This window comes from Strigops habroptila, chromosome 2 (genome assembly GCF_004027225.2).
Source record: "Strigops habroptila isolate Jane chromosome 2, bStrHab1.2.pri, whole genome shotgun sequence".
NCBI classification, from domain to species: domain Eukaryota; kingdom Metazoa; phylum Chordata; class Aves; order Psittaciformes; family Psittacidae; genus Strigops; species Strigops habroptila.
The window spans coordinates 19,508,018-19,526,427 of record NC_044278.2 but is presented as its reverse complement, the minus strand read 5'-3'; the positions used below and the strand labels follow the sequence as shown (position 1 = coordinate 19,526,427).

At 37.0% G+C, this 18,410-nt stretch overlaps 1 protein-coding gene across 1 annotated transcript in view; it reads right to left on the bottom strand.

The window, feature by feature from the left end:
* The window catches only part of ABI3BP (ABI family member 3 binding protein), a 143,207-nt gene that overhangs the window by 45,544 nt on the left and 79,253 nt on the right, over positions 1-18,410 (bottom strand). Inside the window, exons 25-40 of the mRNA XM_030476242.1 lie at positions 18,236-18,301; positions 16,506-16,580; positions 15,339-15,413; positions 14,309-14,383; positions 13,385-13,459; positions 12,764-12,838; positions 11,567-11,632; positions 10,998-11,078; positions 8,972-9,040; positions 6,937-6,984; positions 6,378-6,452; positions 4,991-5,038; positions 4,411-4,485; positions 2,317-2,364; positions 1,353-1,427; positions 498-572 (exon numbers count right to left, since the gene is read on the bottom strand). Coding sequence (XP_030332102.1) covers positions 498-572; positions 1,353-1,427; positions 2,317-2,364; positions 4,411-4,485; positions 4,991-5,038; positions 6,378-6,452; positions 6,937-6,984; positions 8,972-9,040; positions 10,998-11,078; positions 11,567-11,632; positions 12,764-12,838; positions 13,385-13,459; positions 14,309-14,383; positions 15,339-15,413; positions 16,506-16,580; positions 18,236-18,301 — 1,101 coding nt within the window. The remainder of the gene's footprint in view (positions 1-497; positions 573-1,352; positions 1,428-2,316; positions 2,365-4,410; positions 4,486-4,990; positions 5,039-6,377; positions 6,453-6,936; positions 6,985-8,971; positions 9,041-10,997; positions 11,079-11,566; positions 11,633-12,763; positions 12,839-13,384; positions 13,460-14,308; positions 14,384-15,338; positions 15,414-16,505; positions 16,581-18,235; positions 18,302-18,410) is intronic.

The following is an 18,410-nucleotide window of genomic DNA, read 5'->3' as shown; positions in this document are numbered from 1 at the left end:
TCAACTGATGCTTTCACAACCATCAGGAGTTAGAGAGGTTTGGTGGTTCACTACCAAACTATTAAAATCCCTATTAAGTATATACTTTTAAGGGTCAAATTCCATTACCAAGGCACACAAACATAAAAGTGGTTTGAGGAAGATATTTAGAATCATACACAGAGGACCTCAAATATGTTTTTCTCTAAGAACTTCTGATAGGCACAAAAGATAAAATTTCTTCCAAGAACATTCTTATAATGTTTGCATGTTGTCTATCCTGATAAGCAGATTATTCATCAGTGACAGCTGTCATGTGGCTGAAAAGCATACACGACTCATCAAAACTCAGCCATTAAAAATATGACTCAGCTCTATCTTCCTTTAAACATGTGATCATTCGAAAACCTATTTGTTTATAATAAGCAGAGATGTTAATCAACGCTTGATTCATTGAGGAAAGACAACCCAAAACAAACCCTGAGAATTCAAACACAACAGAACAACAATGTATTTACCAGTTTTTGTGTGTATTATGCCTGGACCTGGTGATGCTCTAGGCTTGGAAGAGACTCGTCGACTTTCTTTTGGACCTGTGAAGACGTGCAAAGTTTTGAACATGTTACCGAGAACAACAATTCAACATAAACCTTTTGATTTTCCTGACAGAAGATTCATTTTCTTCCAAGATATTTTTTAGAAAGTATTTCCATTTGAAAATAATCACAAAGAGATTTCCTGACAATGCAAACAATATTATGTTCATGCAGAGACTAAAGACAAAGTGACTGTTACAGTGCAGTGCTGGATTAACTCTCCACCGCTTTCAGCTTTACCACACAGAGCTTTCTACACAGTAAACTGCTGTAGTTCTAACATTTATCCTTGTTGTGCTTCTCAAGCATTTCATATTCCAAAAATCTGCTGCGTACTTTACTCAGCTGCGCATTAAAAAAAACTCCAGCAAAGCAGAAGAAACATGGAAATTTACCACTAATTTTCAAATGGACAGAACTATTTCCAAAGTTGTAGCAACAGGAAAGTAGTGCAATTTTACTCTTGTAAATGAGTAACTGGAAAATATAAATACTTCTGTCACATTCTGTGGAAATTAAGACACTAATTTTCTGATGTACAAAGGCTCAAAGATGACTGTTAACCCTCATTTCCCTACCATTATACAAGTTATTGACATGTATAATATTTAGCAGATTATCTAGTTCCATGACAGGCATATAGCAAAGACGATTATGACAGTAAACCACAGCATATTCAGTGATTATCTGTGTACTTTCAGAGAACTTGTAAATTTTGACAATTTTCAAACTGATAAAACTTTCATGCAGTAAAAGGCAAAATACTGATAAGCTTACTTGCTCTAGTTGGAGGAACACGAGGACTGGGTGATGTTTTAGGTTTGGAAGTCCCATGACGTGTATCTTTAGGAGCTGAAAGAAAGAGAGTTACACCATACTAAAATTTTCTGAGGTATCAGTGTCCACTACCACCCATAACAGTAAAAAAACCACCACCAAATCAAACATTTAAGCCAAAGATATTCTATGGAAGTGATGCAGAAGAGAAGGGTTTTTTAAACAAAATAGGTCTATAGAGAAAAGAAATAATCTTCTGAGGCATACTATCAACTAAACATGTGACAGAATTACTAGTTCTATTTAAGAAGAGGACTTAACAGAAGAAGAAAACAAAATAAGTAGCTTCAAATACAAAGACACTACTAGACTGTAATGGAGGCTGTACTGGAATGATTCGCAGTACCAGATTCAAATAATAAAAATGCCTTAGTCAAATGGATCTGCCCCACAGAATCGTATGACCCAAAGATCACTGAAGTGATTCTGTTCTGGCAGTGGAACTGAGGTTTTAGCGGAACTGAGGTTTTAGTGAAACAGAATTATTTTTCAGTCCTCTATGAAGGACTAAGTATCATTTAGTAAAACTGAAGGGGAAAGGAAGCAGAGAAAGAAAACTTGCAACATGCAGCTCTGCTCGCCTAAACCATATGACTAATGAGAACAGTGCCACCTCTACTGTAAGACTGAGAACATGTAAGTTAGAATCCTGCTCTGATCTGCCCTCTGCCTCTTACCATTAAATACTGAAGGAGATTGCCCTACGTTACGTGCATAGCAACTTGAAAGGAAAGGATCCTCCTCAATTGTTTTGTAGAAAATAAGAAAAGAGACAGAGAATCTTGACTGATAAATTATTAAGGCTCACACAAAGAAAGATGACAAATTTTTGCAGGTCTGCTCTTAATGAGTTTTGTTGAAGAGGAAAGACAACATAACTGTTTAAGTAAGAAAGTATCATTACCTACTGTTGACTTTGGTTTCTCAGTTCTAAATGTAATTGGTTCCAGAACTGCATTAGTGTATTAAAAAGGACAAACAAAAAACAACAAAAACAAGTATTACCACGAATAATCAAAACAGTACAATCACAACTTCCACAATAATCAATACAATCATCCTGCTACAGCCAATGACAGACTGTCACTCCTCCCTGAAACTCAACATGTCAGAGTATGATTCTATGATAATGCTGCTCAGAATTGCCTCCAGTTCAAGGCAATAGCTCTAATACAGAAGAGAGCCCAAATATCAATCTGAAGCTTTTTATAATAAACCATAAAGAAATTGTGGGTGTTTTTTCACCTTCAACTTTGTGCATTTTCCTGATTCCTTTCAACGTTTTGATTCAAACAATAGGCACAGATTTACTGGGGGGAAAAGGAACCTTAGGTGTCATCTTTCTGCCCATTTCTCCAGCAGCACCACATAATACTGCATATACTTTGGATACCTGTACTGGGTCTGGTTGGGACGGAGTTTACTTTCTTCACAGCAGCTCCTGTGGTACTGTGTTTTGGATTCATGAATGTTGACAACACACCAGTGTTTTAGCTATTGCTGAAGAGTTCTTGTTACAGCACCAAGGACTTCTTTGTTTTTAACTCTATCCACAAGCACATAGGCTGGAGGTGGTTGCGATGCTAGGAGGGGACACAGCAGGGACAGCTGAACCAAACTGACCAAATGGGTATTTCACCTCACATAATGTCATGCTTAACAGCAAAACTTTCCAAAGGACCCATTGCTCCTAGAGTGACACCGGGCTGCTAGTGGGATGTAGCGTGTGGTTACCTTTTGTCGCGGTTTAAGCCTAGCCGGTAACTCAGAACCACGCAGCTGCTCACTCACTCCCACTCTTCTTCCTCCCCCTGCTCCCAGAGGGATGGGGAGGAGAATCAAAAGAATGTAACTCCCACGGGTTGAAATAAGAACAGTCCAGTAACTAAGGTATAATAGAAAACCACTACTACCACCACCAATAATAACGACGATAAGGGAAATAACAAGGGGAGAGGACGCAATTGCTCACCACCCGCTGACCGATACCCAGCCCGACCCAAGCAGTGATCTGGGCCCTCCGGGTAACTCCCCCCGGTTTATATACTGGGCATGACGTGCTGTGGTACGGAATACTCCTTTGGCTAGTTTGGGTCAGGTGTCCTGTCTCTGCTCTCTCCTGGCTTCCCCTCCTCCCTGGCAGGGAATGAGACTGAAAAGTCCTTGATCGGAGTAAAAATTACTTAGCAACAACTAAAAACATCAGTGTTATCAGCACTGTTCCCAGACTAAAGTCAAAAACACAGCACTGCACCAGCTGCTAAGAAGGAGAAAAATGACTGCTGCTGCTGAACCCAGGACACCTTTGTATCACTTGGGTTTTCTCCTTCTCTCTATCCTTGTTGAACTGTCTTCATCTTGAACTATGATTTTTTTTTTCTCTGTTTTGCTTTTCTGATTCTCTCTCCCAGCGCACTGCAAGGTGGAATGAACAAGGGGCTAGTGGGCTAATGGCTGGGGTCAACCCACCACACTACCTCATGCAGTTGTTAAGTGTTAGTTGTGTAACTTTCTTCCTTCATCTTTAATAAGCTCAGGGTTGTATAATGCTCTCTACCAAGCTGTGTAAACAACATTATAGAAAGTATTACACATTCTTAAATCTCTGATCATCATAAGGGGGGTGCAAAAGTGAACTGAAAAGTATAAATGAGCAACTATGCCTGATAAAGAAAAAACAAGTACACAATTTGAGAAATACAGAAAAAATCCTCTTTGCAATGACACACCCCCTCACCTTCAATTTTCCCAAACCCAAATTCACACACACAAAACCTATTTTCATTGACAACTGCACAGAAAATGCCCACTAGTGCAGTGACTTAAAATGTTAAAAAAGAAGTGAAGATAGAGATTTTAAACTTACCAGGTTGCTTATAAATCCCCTGAATGCATATGCTCCAACATACACACCCAAGGGATACATGTTGATCTGAAGCTCCACAGTAGAACAAGACGCACATATACGTTTAATAAGAAAAAGAAACAATGTACTTACCAGGTTTGGTTTGTGGCACCTCTGAGCTTGGTGATGTCCTAGGTTTGGAGGGAACATGCTGTGTTTCTTCTCGAACTGAAATTAAAAAAATGCAACTATTAAAATCTTTCAAGAACTGAGACTGACAGAAGGCATATTATTAAAGAAGAATACATGCCTCTGGAACCTTCTGGAAACACAAAAAGCTTGTATGAGTAATGAAGCATGAATGTCTGGTACACAGAGAAATAATGCTGATGGAGAACCTCTGTAACAGGGTAACATAAAGCAAGGCCAGCATGGATGGACCGATTTAAAAGATGAAGCAGCACAGGACAGAAACTCAGTACAGAGACACATAATCAAAGGAAGACTGTGGTGCTTCCATCCACTTTACAGAACACGTTTGTGTGAGAAAAAACAAACAAGATGATTATGAATTGTTAGTGTAAAATCACCACCCCACCCCCCACCTTACAGAAGGACTAAATTTAATAGTAAAAAATTATGACAGTGAGGTACAATGAAGATGTATTTGTGATGACTGGTGTACACTGAGAAAAAAGCTAAATGTGATGGTCTCTGCAGGTAAAACTGTTACCTATTGCTGGTTTTAGTTGATCAGTTCTAAGTGTTACAGATTTCAGGACTGTATCAGAAACAAAACATAAAAGCTATTACAAAAATTGAAATGAATAACTGCATTTACAATTAGTATTACTTGTTTAGTAACTGTATTTTGAGTTACATACTATGTATGCTGCCTCATACAAAAACTGTTACGCTAAATGAAGTCTCTGAGAAAGCAGTGTAAGCTGAAACATCATGTAAACCTAGTTCTCCCATGGGCTTCAATGAGATATCCAATATATATCACTCCCTTACTCCAAAATGGCTTTTTAAGGACACAAGTCTCTTCCCTTTGTGGTGTATTTCAAATGCAGTTTATATATACAACTGGAATCAGAGGCCACTTGCTTGTTTTCTGGATACTGTATTATTAAAGAGCATTACAGTGTATTGCATTGCATGATCATATACTTCAGCTCTAAACTGGTGTGTATCTAAAACAAAACTGTGTGTTTTAGGGGCATAAGGATGTAAAATTTATGCTATTTTCTTGCATTTCCCTCATTAGAAGCAGCGGCATAATAGAAATGGTACCCCTCTCTGTGTCAATTCTTCTGCACAGGTGACAATAACCAAATCTTTTAAGACAATCACAAGATAAGTGGATGATGCTGTAAAAAAAGTTCTGTGAATCATAGATTACGAGAGAACAAGGATTTTGACCATTTTCTACATGAGGAAATCATATCTAATACATAACATCAGATTTCAAAAATATTGCTCAATGTACAATTTACAGATCTTCAGTAAAGTGATTATCATGAATTTTTTCACATTTACCAAAAAGATAACTTATGTTGATATTCAATACCCTTGTAATTTTCTGTAGACATTACCTGCACTCACATTTAATGATAGTAGAAAATTTTTTTTTAATACAGCATAAATGATAATCAATGCTAATAAATATCAATATTTATAAACAAATAGGAGCTATTTACCAAGTAATTTACTTGCTCATGCAGGAAATAATAATGTAATGAAATTAAGTTATTGTGACTTAAAAGGAAAACGTATTTATTCTAATAAAACAAAGCAATGTGGGAAAAGAACTGTACCACCTAAGCAGCCATAATACATACTTCAATTGTTAGGTATTTGCTTTAGTTGCTACTGTAATCTAACAACAATAATATTCTCTTTCTGCTGCCATGAAGAAGCAGAGATTTATTCTTCTGCATAATGAAAAATTCCTAGTGAATGCTACTACTCCTGTAAAATGCAAGCAAATCACTGAAGACACAGCAGAACAGAACCCCATTATGTTTTAACTGGCTCAGTTACCTAAACAGTTGTTCAAGAAATACATTTCAATCCAATATAAACTGTATTAGAAATAATCACACAAAGCAGTTTACCATCTTTGGCTTGTGGCATACGAGGTTTGGGTGAAGTTTTAAGTATAGAAGGAATACGCTGAGTCCCCTTTGGAGCTGGAAGAGAAAACGTGGGTAGTAAGTTGCTTAAATTGCACGGCAATCAGCATCTACTATCACGCTGAACACAGAAACAGAGAAACCTCACACCTGCAACAGAGAAAAAAGGGTTCTTCATAGAAAGTAGGAAAGTCAGGTCATACTCTCCGTGTGTTTACAACAATCTAAGCAAGAAAGTGGAATTTTAGTAATTTTTGAAGCTTGGGTTTTATTTTCTTAAATAAAAAGCTGGGACAAGCACAGACAAGCTTAATTATAAGAAAGGTGATTCAGAGCTGCCAGCATCATTTTCTTAAAAAAGAGACATTCGAACTCTGAAGAGAGCAATACGTCCAACTCTCATGAATGCCAAGCAAGAGAATTACCTAGAAGAAAAATGAAGTTTAATGAAACAATCCTAAGGCATAAGGTGATTAACTTCAGTGATGCTTTCTGTGACGAAAAAAGCAAATACGACAGCTTGCCAAAGAAACATCATTACCTATTGTTGACCTTGGTGGTTCAATTCTAAGTGTAATAGGTTCCAAGACTGCAACAGAAACAGTGTGAGAAGGTAAGCATAGAACATACTCAAAAAAACCCTTTAAAATTACTCCACTGGGAAGTATAAAAGCAGGTGCTAACACTACACCACAGTAACACAGATCTTCACATCAACTTTTTAAAACCATGGACAATTGAACTTCCTAATAATACAGGTTCAATAAGAAGAACATAATAGCACAAACTTGATGGCAACAGAAGCAAAAATGTTAATAGAAATCAGCAAATCCTAGAACAAGCAAGGGAAGAGATCGCACATCTTAGAGGGAGCAAGGGACTCTTGATATACAAAAATGGCAGGTATTCTCAAACTGAGGTCTGCTACTCCTTGAAAGTGGCATGCTGACCATGACAAAACAGTTAAAATTTTCCACTAAGGTGACCTTTCTATCTTCAGGTTGCCTTCAAAAAAGCAGTGAGTACTTAAAAAGAAAAAAATACTTAAGATATTCAGAATGAAAATACATGCCTGCAAATTGTTTTCTGAAGCAATTTGGTTTCTCTTTGTATAAATATTATCTCAAAATAATGAATTACTTCCTTCTCCCCTCCTCCAGGAAAAAAAAAATTGAAGCTTTAAACTTTTTTACTTTCTGCACAAATAGCAAGCCTCAAAGTAGACAATTTCAAAAGTAGTGCCCTATCAGATTTAGCTTGAGGGTTATGGTCATAGCCGATGATTTGGGCTTCAAATGTGTGGATTGTGATTTTGGAAACTGATTTGTAAAAAACAGTATTTAAGCTGAAATTAAATTGTGTACGATAGAAGAATCACATTCATATTTAGCAATAGAGAAATAAAGTCTAGAAAACTACCTTCAGTACATATCAATAATAAACACAGAAAAAAAAATGATGCTATGGGTTTGATGCATTAAGTGTTATTGGATATGAGCAAAACAAGCAGAGGGAGGCTTTGAAGAAAGGGATAATCAAAGAGTTGGATGCTCTTCTGCAGCAAAATCAGGTTTGAAGATTTTAACCAAAAGCCAAAGAAAAGAGAGCTAAGAAACAATGGTAAGAAAACATTATTATCTAATGTTAGCCTTGGCAAATCAGGGTCATTGGAAGAGTTTTGAGAGTAATTTATGAAGTAGAACTTAGATTTACTGTTTCCAACTGCAGTGATTTGTTCCTAATTAACCAAAACAAATTGATTCTATTTAATCAAATCATTTAAGCACTTTAAGCACAGACTTAAAGCAGTCTGTGTCCAGAAAAGTATCATATGTGTAACTGGCTTCATCCAGGTTTTAAAGAGCAAAGCTATACCTCTTAAAACATCTTGAAGCCTGTCTCAGAGTACAATCTACGCAGTAAATGCAAATAGTGACTCAACTGTTTGACTTAGATATAATATTTCAAGATCACTGCAAAGGACGCCTTTGTTCTTACTCTACATTGAAACATACTTATTAAACACATCACCAAACACATATTCCCATACCAAAAAAGGTAACTATCATGTATTACTTTATATAAACTTTCCTCCTCACTAAAACTAGAATCACATTATTTTTTTCATAAATTGAACACAAGTTTCCATGGATCAAATGAAAAGATGAAATATTTTCCATAAATTTGAGAAATTATCAAGCAATGCTCAGTTATGTGCAACAAAGCACTTTCCCTTCTGCAGAAATTGTTCAGCAGTTTGTAGCTGAAATATGATTTTTAGATTATTTTTATATTTCATAAAATCTTTGTTATTGTAATAATTCTTACACTTTCTTCTTCTAATGTAATTGAAGCTTCTAATCAGATACCTTTGAAGTGATACCCTGTCTTTTAGAAGATGGTATCTCCATGCTAGAGACATGGAGAAATAATAAAGCACCAAGAGTATATTTCCATTTGTTGGGTTTGGACCACGTATGAATAAGCAAGATGCCTACAGGAAATGGTGTTTTCAACTGCACATATTACCAAACCAGTGAAAAGATGACTGGCTAAAGATGACTTGTAATCATTACCCTCTGTAGTCTTTGGACGTTCATATGTGTAGGGACTCCTAGTAGTGACTGACACCGGAATGGTTGCTGCTGGAATAAAGAGAATTTTCTTAAGAGAAGTACAGGCATCTATATCTATTTCTCAACTTCTGTTACGCCTCAGCTGCTCTTGTTTCCCAATAAAAATCTGCCTCCCCCCACTATTCAAATGGAAACGCTGAAAAAGTAATAAATTTACTGAATGCTTTTAAGCAACAGTAGCTACCCTGTGAGGCTTTTACTGCTCTTTGAAAATAAAAGGTGCATTTATGCTAAAGGAACACCACTGGCAGAGGAGCTCTATGAGTCTTCATCTTCTTGTTTTCTTGACAATCTGCTTTTATGTCTACAGACCACTAAAAAGTAGCAGAGAAATCTGTTTTCTCCGGCAAATCTATTATTTTTCCTGAGTTTCTTCCACAGTGTTCTTCCACAGTAAAGGTTAGATGTGAAAGATTTCAGGTGAAAATCCTAAAGAGATTCTGGAAGCCTCTGTTACTGATTTCAGTCCATTTAAAAAAAAAATCACATTTGACGTAGACATTTCTAGATGAAAAGGAAGAGCTGGCAGGTGGATTTCTCAGAATGATGATGACAGGAGAATAAGATTGGGAGAAAATACAATGACTTTCAAATCTTTTGACCTTTCTGAAAGTAGACCATCTACTTATAATTCCCAGACAATATAAGAGGACTTTGACATAAAAGTTACTCTTGATAGCATTGAACAATTTATCAGATTATTGGGTTATAAGCTCTGAGCAGCCAGGTAACCTTAGACTCTGAAGGGCAGAAAATAGTAAGACAGACATGCACCAAGTTATCAAGCAGAGTTTTCGTAGGCTGAGAATGTATGGTTCTCTGGTATGACTATATTTCAGAAGACAGATGTTCAGAAGTCCCTCCAGGACCCTCATAGGCCTGGTAAGGGAGAGAAGACTGTAAAAGGAAAAACTACATATATGCACCGATCTATTTAACATTATGCTATCTTGAGTACTGTGCTAAGACTATGGAAGTTTACAGTCATTACTAAGTCAGTGATCAAGTATGAATTTGGCACATATTCTTCATTATTTCAAGTCATTGTTAAGGAAAGGTGACAACCACTGCCATGATACAAGTTTAGAATTTAAGCTGAACTCCCAAGCTGTAATCACCATGAAAAACTAATTATACACACTATTTTGAAACTGTTCCAAGTCATAAGAACCATTTAGTTACAAGCTTCACAAGGAATTATTTGGTCTGAAGAAAGTAATTCTTTTTATGAGAAAAAAAAAAAAAAAATTTACAGAGAATCTGGGAAGAATTTACTAATATTGCCTGATTCCTTCCAGGACTAAGTAATATATTCTTACAATATACAATTATGCCTTTTTAAGATTTCTAATTTCATTATAGACCATGTAACGCTAGAAATATTTTTGTAACTGTATTCACTTATTCTTCAGGTCCAGAAAGTGCTAGGTATCTTATCTCAGACATACATCATAGACTAAATTCAACCCTAGTGCAAAGGTGCAATTTCATTTGCTATCATAAAATATGCCTTTACTAAATTCTAGAGCAGAAATCACTCTTTCACTCTTATTTTCACAGTTTCAGGTAAGTCTATGTATGCATTAATGATCACTGAATCAGTACAAATCCTATGGTTCTAGTAAGATGCTATAACCATCAACAAAGCAGGAGAATTTGCATTTTCTGGACTCTGTGCTGAACTAAATTGGAAAACTTGTTATTTTGAAATGAAAAGCAGGAAAGCAATTTGTTTCAATGCCAGGCCATGCGACTTGGTGATTTGGGCTATAAAAATTAGAAGTTTTCACGCTTTGAAACAAATTTTTTTGGTTCAATACAAAAATAATCCTCCTCAAAGAGCACAGCTCCCTCAGTGCCCATCTTTCTGATGGCTAATGCTGAGCTTCACATAGAATAAATTTAAACTAAAGTATACTACTTAAGAGAGATGCTGTAACGAATGTTTGCTATGGAAGTTAGTTACCAGGTTTAGTTCGTGGCTTTTTGGGTCTGCCAGATGGTCTACGTTTAGATGCAGAAGGTTTGAGTTTTGCCTCTTTAGGAGCTGAAAGAAAGACACTGGATTACAACATTATCCTTTCTACTGTATCACCTGAAAATCACACTCTGCAAGGCTGAAGTGAAGCAACATATGGCTACTGGGAACAAAAGCAAATGGCGAAACCAGACTTGCTAAGAAGGCTTCTCAAAAATCTTCCTAAGACTTCACTACCACACAGCAAAATCCCTGCCTGTTCTTCGCTATAGTAGTCAGTAATTAAATTTAAAATACACAATTGTAGCTTACAATCACATCAAAATATTCCTCTCTTTAAGTTAGCAATTCATTATTGCAAGACAACTAAGAGGTAAAATAATAATGCTGTTTATTCTTTCGAACTCCAGGTTGATTTTAAGCATTCAAAAGACATACGCAGAAAAGTATGCAAAAATGTCCTAAATTTTCAACACTGTAATGAAAGTACTGGTAGGGAGCTGGAAGAATACTGACTGCAAAGAAGAGTGACCAACAGCTACAAAACCATGTGTTACCTAGTGTTGCTTTTGGTTTTTCAGTAGTCTGAGAAGTTTTAGGCTCCAAAAGTGATGGTTTAGGGGCTAGAAAAGAAAAATTCAAGTATAATCAAACAGATCAGTAGATGTATCAGCAGTAAACATCATTTCAGGGGTTCAGGGTGTGTGTTTTCAAACTGACTAGATAAGCATGCAACTAAGTCCTGCTCTTATGCATAACACCCTTTACTCCTTTCAGGTTTGTTTCCTATGAAATGACACACTGTATGCTTGTGGCTATGTGTGAGAGTCTGCTTTTGAGGCTCCTTCCCCGTATTTATGTCCTCAGGGCATTTTTAATCCATTGTTTGATTCAGTCAACAGATGAGGGCTGTGACTGAAGAAAAGACTGCAGTCCATAAGAAATACCAGAGAATCTATACCAAAGAGAAAACTTCTAAATGCCAAAATCTTGCTGAGATGATAATGGAAATATTTTAGTATTGCTCTAGTAATGCACACCATAGTATTTATTGATCCAGTACCTGAAACACTAGAGGAGGCAAATTCAGCTCCCTTAATCCCAAAAAAGAAGAAAATTAGCAGATGTATCTATTGTTTGATCAAAAAGCAGAAAAGGAAGAAAATATACAACACACTGGTAACGTTCCCATGGTCAAAGAATGAATCTCATGTATATGAAAGTTTTCCCCTCTACTTTGAGAAAGCTCTCCTATTCCCACTAAAATTGCAATCCTTTCAATTGAGTTTCATGCGGGAGGAGTTACTGCTCATGATTTCTATTTTACTTCAATCAACAAACTTTTGTGACTAGCAGAGATGCTATCTTTGCCATAGTATGTCTGTGTGAAAGGGGGATATGGCGACTGGCAAAAGAGATTATAGAAATAATAATCACGTATTTTTTTAATACAAGTGACATAAAAAAAACTTCTGTGACACCCAGAAGTAGTTTTTTTCCCTTCAAGTCCTTTAAGAAGGTTACAAAACTAGAGAACTTGTTTATATTTTTATCACTGGACCCACGTGAGTAAAACTGATGAGCTTAACTCTCATGCCTCTTGTCAGACAACACCAAATGACTGATTTTAGATTTCAGAATGCTGAGTTAGTCAAGATGTATAGATCCTGTTCCTTTTAGGAAGTTCTGCTTAGATATTTGTAGTGAATATATCTCTCTGCAAACTAACTTATAAAAACGGTGTGCAAAATTACCAGGTTTCACATGCTGTGGTTCTGGGGTAGCAGATGGTTTCAGTTTAGAAGGAACAAGCGGTATTTCTTTTGGAGCTGAAAGAAAGAGCTCAGATGGCAATCAGAAATTATTTAACAAGGGTTTCCCACAACAAACACCACATGCCATAAGTTTATATTGAAGAAAAGACAACTTAGTATGGAATGTCAAAGACATCTGATGTAACCAGTGTGGAATGGAGATGATACTGAAATGCCGTGCATTGAACAGAAATAGATCTGTAGACATCTGTAGATGTCTACAAAACAATGAAAATTTCCACAATGAAAGCTCTACATATCAGAGACAAAGACAGCAGATGCGTGTGCATGAATGTAAAAGAGATAGACAGAACATCTAATAACAGGACGATGGTGTTTTTCATGCAAGAAGCAAGTTTTACTTCTCTGAGGACAGTAAAACCATCCTGAACTATGTTCTCATTCAGAGATATGTCAAGAACAACAAGTCTAACGACAATGGAAGAACAAGACTCTATAACCAGGAAGAAGAATGATTATGCATGTGAAATGATATGCTAGAAGAAATGCATTCATATGGATGAAATGCTCAAAACAAACACTAGGTGAAAACAACATTACCTAATGTTACCCTTGGCCACTGAAAAGGACGAGAAGTTTTAGATGTGAAAGATTCCAGAATGGATTCACTTGTTGCTGTTGGAGGAAATGGCGACAGTCATAAGAGAGCAATGAGGTAATGGAAGAAACTCTTCCTTCATATGCAAAACCAAATTTGTTTCTACAAGAACAACAAATATTTCACCTATGTTTGGACACATCATTTTAGTATGCATTAGACAGAAATTCTGTCTTTTGAACTCCACAGAGCTTCAGTGATTATAAATCATCATATTTGTGATGTGTAGAAATACTGGATGTTTCTTTCCTCCTGCCTTCACTGCAACTGGTCTGGATCTCAACCACTGCCAAGTAAGATTTTAAGTTGAGCATTTGAACATTTTGAGGTTTCGTCCATCACTTAAGGGAGATGGTATGGTGTAAATTGTAGGAATTTAATACAGAGGACATGTTGAACAATCAATTATCAGACATTAAAAACAAACAAAATTTGGAGTAGAAAGCTGACAAGTGACGAACTATGGTTTCAGTCCAAAACATCACATGTCTGTAACTGTTAACCAATTTCATGCTGTTAAGGATACACTCTTTAATATTTATAAGGCTACAGCAGTATAATGCAGCCTACAGCACACATCACAGTATTTTCATCAGCATTACTGAACAATAAATACTGTTTCCTTAATTATCTATGTGGCATAGTTTTCAAAATACTGAAGGAGAATTACGTGGCTATGAGTTGCTGTATGCATCGTGTTAAAAAGCACCAATTTCAACCATTAACAGCAATCTAAATGAAATTTCAGGTGTTAGGGCCTAATCTAAATGTGCAGTGAATGTGAGGATTACCAGTGTACTAACTTCAGTGAGTTCAAGAGCATGGTTTGAGCTACTGAATAAAGCATGAGCTAGAGATTATTGTACCTGGTCTAGCATCTGCTACTTCAGGCTTACTAGGTGCCACATGGCTTGAAAGAACAGGCTGAATACCACTGAAAGCTATAAAAATCCCAGGTTACACTACCTATGACTACTAATTCTACACATAAGTTGTTTTAGGGGAAAAAAAAAAAGTTACAGGTTATAACACACTTAATATGAAATGAAGAGGCCCACCCACAATAAGCATGCCTTACCTTGACAATGGAGCAGTAATGTTTAGAGTGGGAGCTGAAGCTAGTGGTTAAAATGACAACTGAAACAGAAGTGTAACCCAACCAAAGCTAATAATACTTTAGATAGCATGGTCCACATAGTTTAAAGCAACCCAGAAAATATAAACATAAAAGAAGAAAATAACTTCTAATACCATGCCTGTAAGAATGAAGTGCTCCAAAAAAGGCAGAAAAAATATAACCTACACAACTAAAATCACTGAAAATATATTTCTGTAAAAAAGACTGTCTTAATTCTCTTCAGTGCTTCGTTTTCTGTTAAGATTTTGTTAGTGAATTTTAATGTAGTATAATATGTGTACATACACACATAGAAAACAAGGGTAAAGTAAAAAAAAACCTCCACTGAACATAAGAAATATAAGAAAGAAGCCTACTATGCTGGCATAAACAACAGCGTATATAAATGTGTGTATCCATCTGAGAGTATAACAATTAAGCTTGAAAGAAAAAAACCAAGTAATTTTAAGATCTGTATTAAGGTTGAGGCATAATAATATTAAAAAAAAAAAAAAGATTACTTCATTTAAGTATACCCAGAATAGCCCTAGTAGCATTCTGAGAGACAAATGTAAGCTCAGAAACACTATCAGATGAGTTTCTCTGCAGTAAGCACAAATTGTCACATGAAAAAGGGTACTTTTTCTATACTGATGATCATGACTCAAGCAGAAACAAGTACAGCAAATGATCAAAATATCAGGGATGAAGAGGGTTACCAAAATTGCTACCAAAACACCCAAAGTGGTTTAATGAAAAAGCTAATACATTACTATTACCCATAGTTGTTGTTAGCACATAAGGTGTTCCGGAAAGCGGAGACACAGATTTTTCCAGGTCAGCTGAACTTGTAACTGCAGAAAAAGGTAAATAACCTTGAGAGATAGATTCATATTGGTACAGACATGGGGGGGAGAGAGGGGGAGAAGCAGCGAAGGAGGGAGGGGAGGAGAGATCAGAAAAAGATTGCTTTACATTGATATGCAAGGTGCCAATACCACTATACTACAGTTTCACAAGATTTCCAACTTGAAAATAAATGAACAAAACCACAAAGTTTTGAAAATGTCACAGGCCCCTAATCGACACAACCTGACAGAAGCTGCAATCCCTCTAAAAGCAGATTTATCAACAGGACTCGCAATTGATCTGTGTACATTTAACATCAAAAACACTGTGCTTTTGACTTCACCTGCAAAAGAGACCTACATATTTAAATTACATGCTAATCCGAATTTCTATAGCCAGGTATTTCTATTGCCAACAATTTGCTTATTTCAGTACTTTTGAGCTACAGGTTTTACTATACTACTACACATCCTGTAATTCGTCATTTAAAGTAAATCATGATATTTTAAATAATTGACATAACACAAATCGACATAACTTTTGTAACACACCGAAGAGCCAGAAAGTGACACAGGAAATTCAAAACAATACTGCTGAAACATTGATTGTCAGGTTTAGTATAATTTTCCTTCCCTTAATATCTTGGCTGTGAATACAAATTTAATCTTGGATAGATATGAACCCAGTAAGAAAAGTTCCAAGGTGAAACAATAACATAACTTGGGAAAAAAAAAAAAAAGCTTAGTAACAGAGAAAACTGCAAAATAATGTGCATAGTATGACTAACAAAATATTTCCCAGGGTAAAACATCCCAGTCAAGAATATGTCTTCATAACTGATAATAACTCTATCTAACTAGTGGACCTTAGAGCTGACAGATTAAAACCACCCAAACCAATATTGATTCCTGTGGGTTTTCTATTTGATCCTATGTCACAGAATATCATCATGTAGTTATAGAGCCTAAATTCCAAACACTGCAGACAAAATTCTGTTTCAGAAAATGCCAAGCAACCAGAGCAAACAGCATGTAACTGTAACATCCTCGACACACAAATAAATTCTAAGCTATGGAAGAAACATAAACACAATTTACCAGTCTGTATTTTTGATATTTCTGCAGATGCAGATATTTGGGATGGGAAAGTAATATGATGAGAGTCCAGTGAAGCTGGAAAAAAAACAAAACAAAGAATTGGTTTCGGCATCATCTGAACCTATAGACTGAACAAATTTGAAGCCACTACTAAAGAACTAGGGACTTGAGACAGGAAAAAATCTCAAGTGCACACAGAATGGATTTTCTAATGTGAATGTGTGAAGATACACTGGTGATGCAAATGATGAAGAAGCTATTGCAAGAAACATGAAGAAATATTCAAAGACATAAGACACCATGATGAAAAAATATGAAAAAAGAACATAAAAAAATGACTTAAAAAGGGGGGAAATGAAAAGAAAGATTGCTTATACCTTGCAGCACAAGATGCTACATACAAAAACTTAGTTTGAAAACATTATTTAAAAATAGAGGTAACAGAGGAGAGATGTACAATTTCTGAACACAGAAAACATTCTCTTGCAAAAGTGAAGGCAGAAGGATCCTAAAAGCATTAATATACGTAAAGAACCCCAGCATCATTGGAGAAGACCCTAAAGTACATGACACATGGATAACAAAAATACAAGATTTGTCCAGTGCCATAAAAACACACTTCAGAATCAGTTTCCACCTCTTAGATGGAGACACCAAGAAACACTGACAGCACATCTCAGAACCTATGATCCAACTGTGGCTCAATGGGAAGGATACATTAATATAGTCCATTACACTATTAACTTGCATTTGACTTCAGGTCTGTAGTCCCACCAGCCTGCTCACATCATGCTTTTGTTACCTCATGGACCAAAAATTACTGCCAAGACACTGGACTGGTCTTGCACACCTGCCAGTGTGAAAGCAGCTATCGCCACGAGCATCTCCACCCATTGCCATCAACTGCCATATCCAGTGCTTAAGTAAATACGGCTTTTCGTGAACAGCAGTTTCATCTCTACACTTATGCTTCACCCTAACACAGGCCCAAAAGAAACAACATTTGGCTAAAAGCACAACAACAGCTCCTGGGACGATTCCCATCTGCACTGTGACCAGATCTGCAAGAAGTGTCGTTACCAAATTAGGCTGGCAGCATGGCCAGGCACCAAAGGCTGCTGGTGCTTTGGAGAAACATTCACCGGAAGCTGAAAACAGGCATCGTCCTTACAACCTTAGAACCCTGATGTGACCCCAAAAGCAGCAGTAGAGCAGAGCACTCCCGCTCCCAGGTGATGGCAATGTAGAGGTGTGGGCAGATGGCAATGGGCTGCCTTCAAAGTCAGAAGTGAAGCAAAGGCTGCACCCATGGACCAGCAAACCCTGGTGGGCAGCTGGACCCCCGAGCTGTCCTCTTGTGCCAGCCCAGATCAGCACAGCTGGGATTTGTACCTTAAGAATGCTGTCGTATTTGAATGTGTCAGAGAAAGGAAGATCTGCTACCAAAACAAAAGAAGCAGGCGAATGGCAGATGAAGGCAAGGTGCAATAATGTGTTCTCTACGCAAGCTGCCACTCAGTCCCCACAGAAAATGCTTGTCAGCAACGGAGAAGCGTGGGATGAAACAACAGAATCAGAACAAGTGCAATGGGTGCTCTGGCAAGCCAAACTGCACCAACAAGTCTTCATTCTCTCCATGGAAGATGAGACGGATGCCATGAGTTTTGGGGTGCGAGGCATGATAGGAAGAGCAAAGGGAAAACGGAAAAAGAAGGGGTTTTGCTAGTTACCCATCACAGTTTGCTGCGTTGCCAGGGAGGAAGGAGTGGTGGACTTCAGCCTTGGTCTTCGAGTAGCTAAGATCAAACACAGAAACCACCTTCAGGTCCTCACACAGGCTGTTGTTGCACGGCTGGTATCAAGACAGAGCTATAAACAAGGAAACGTGGCCCTGCTTGGAGCAGG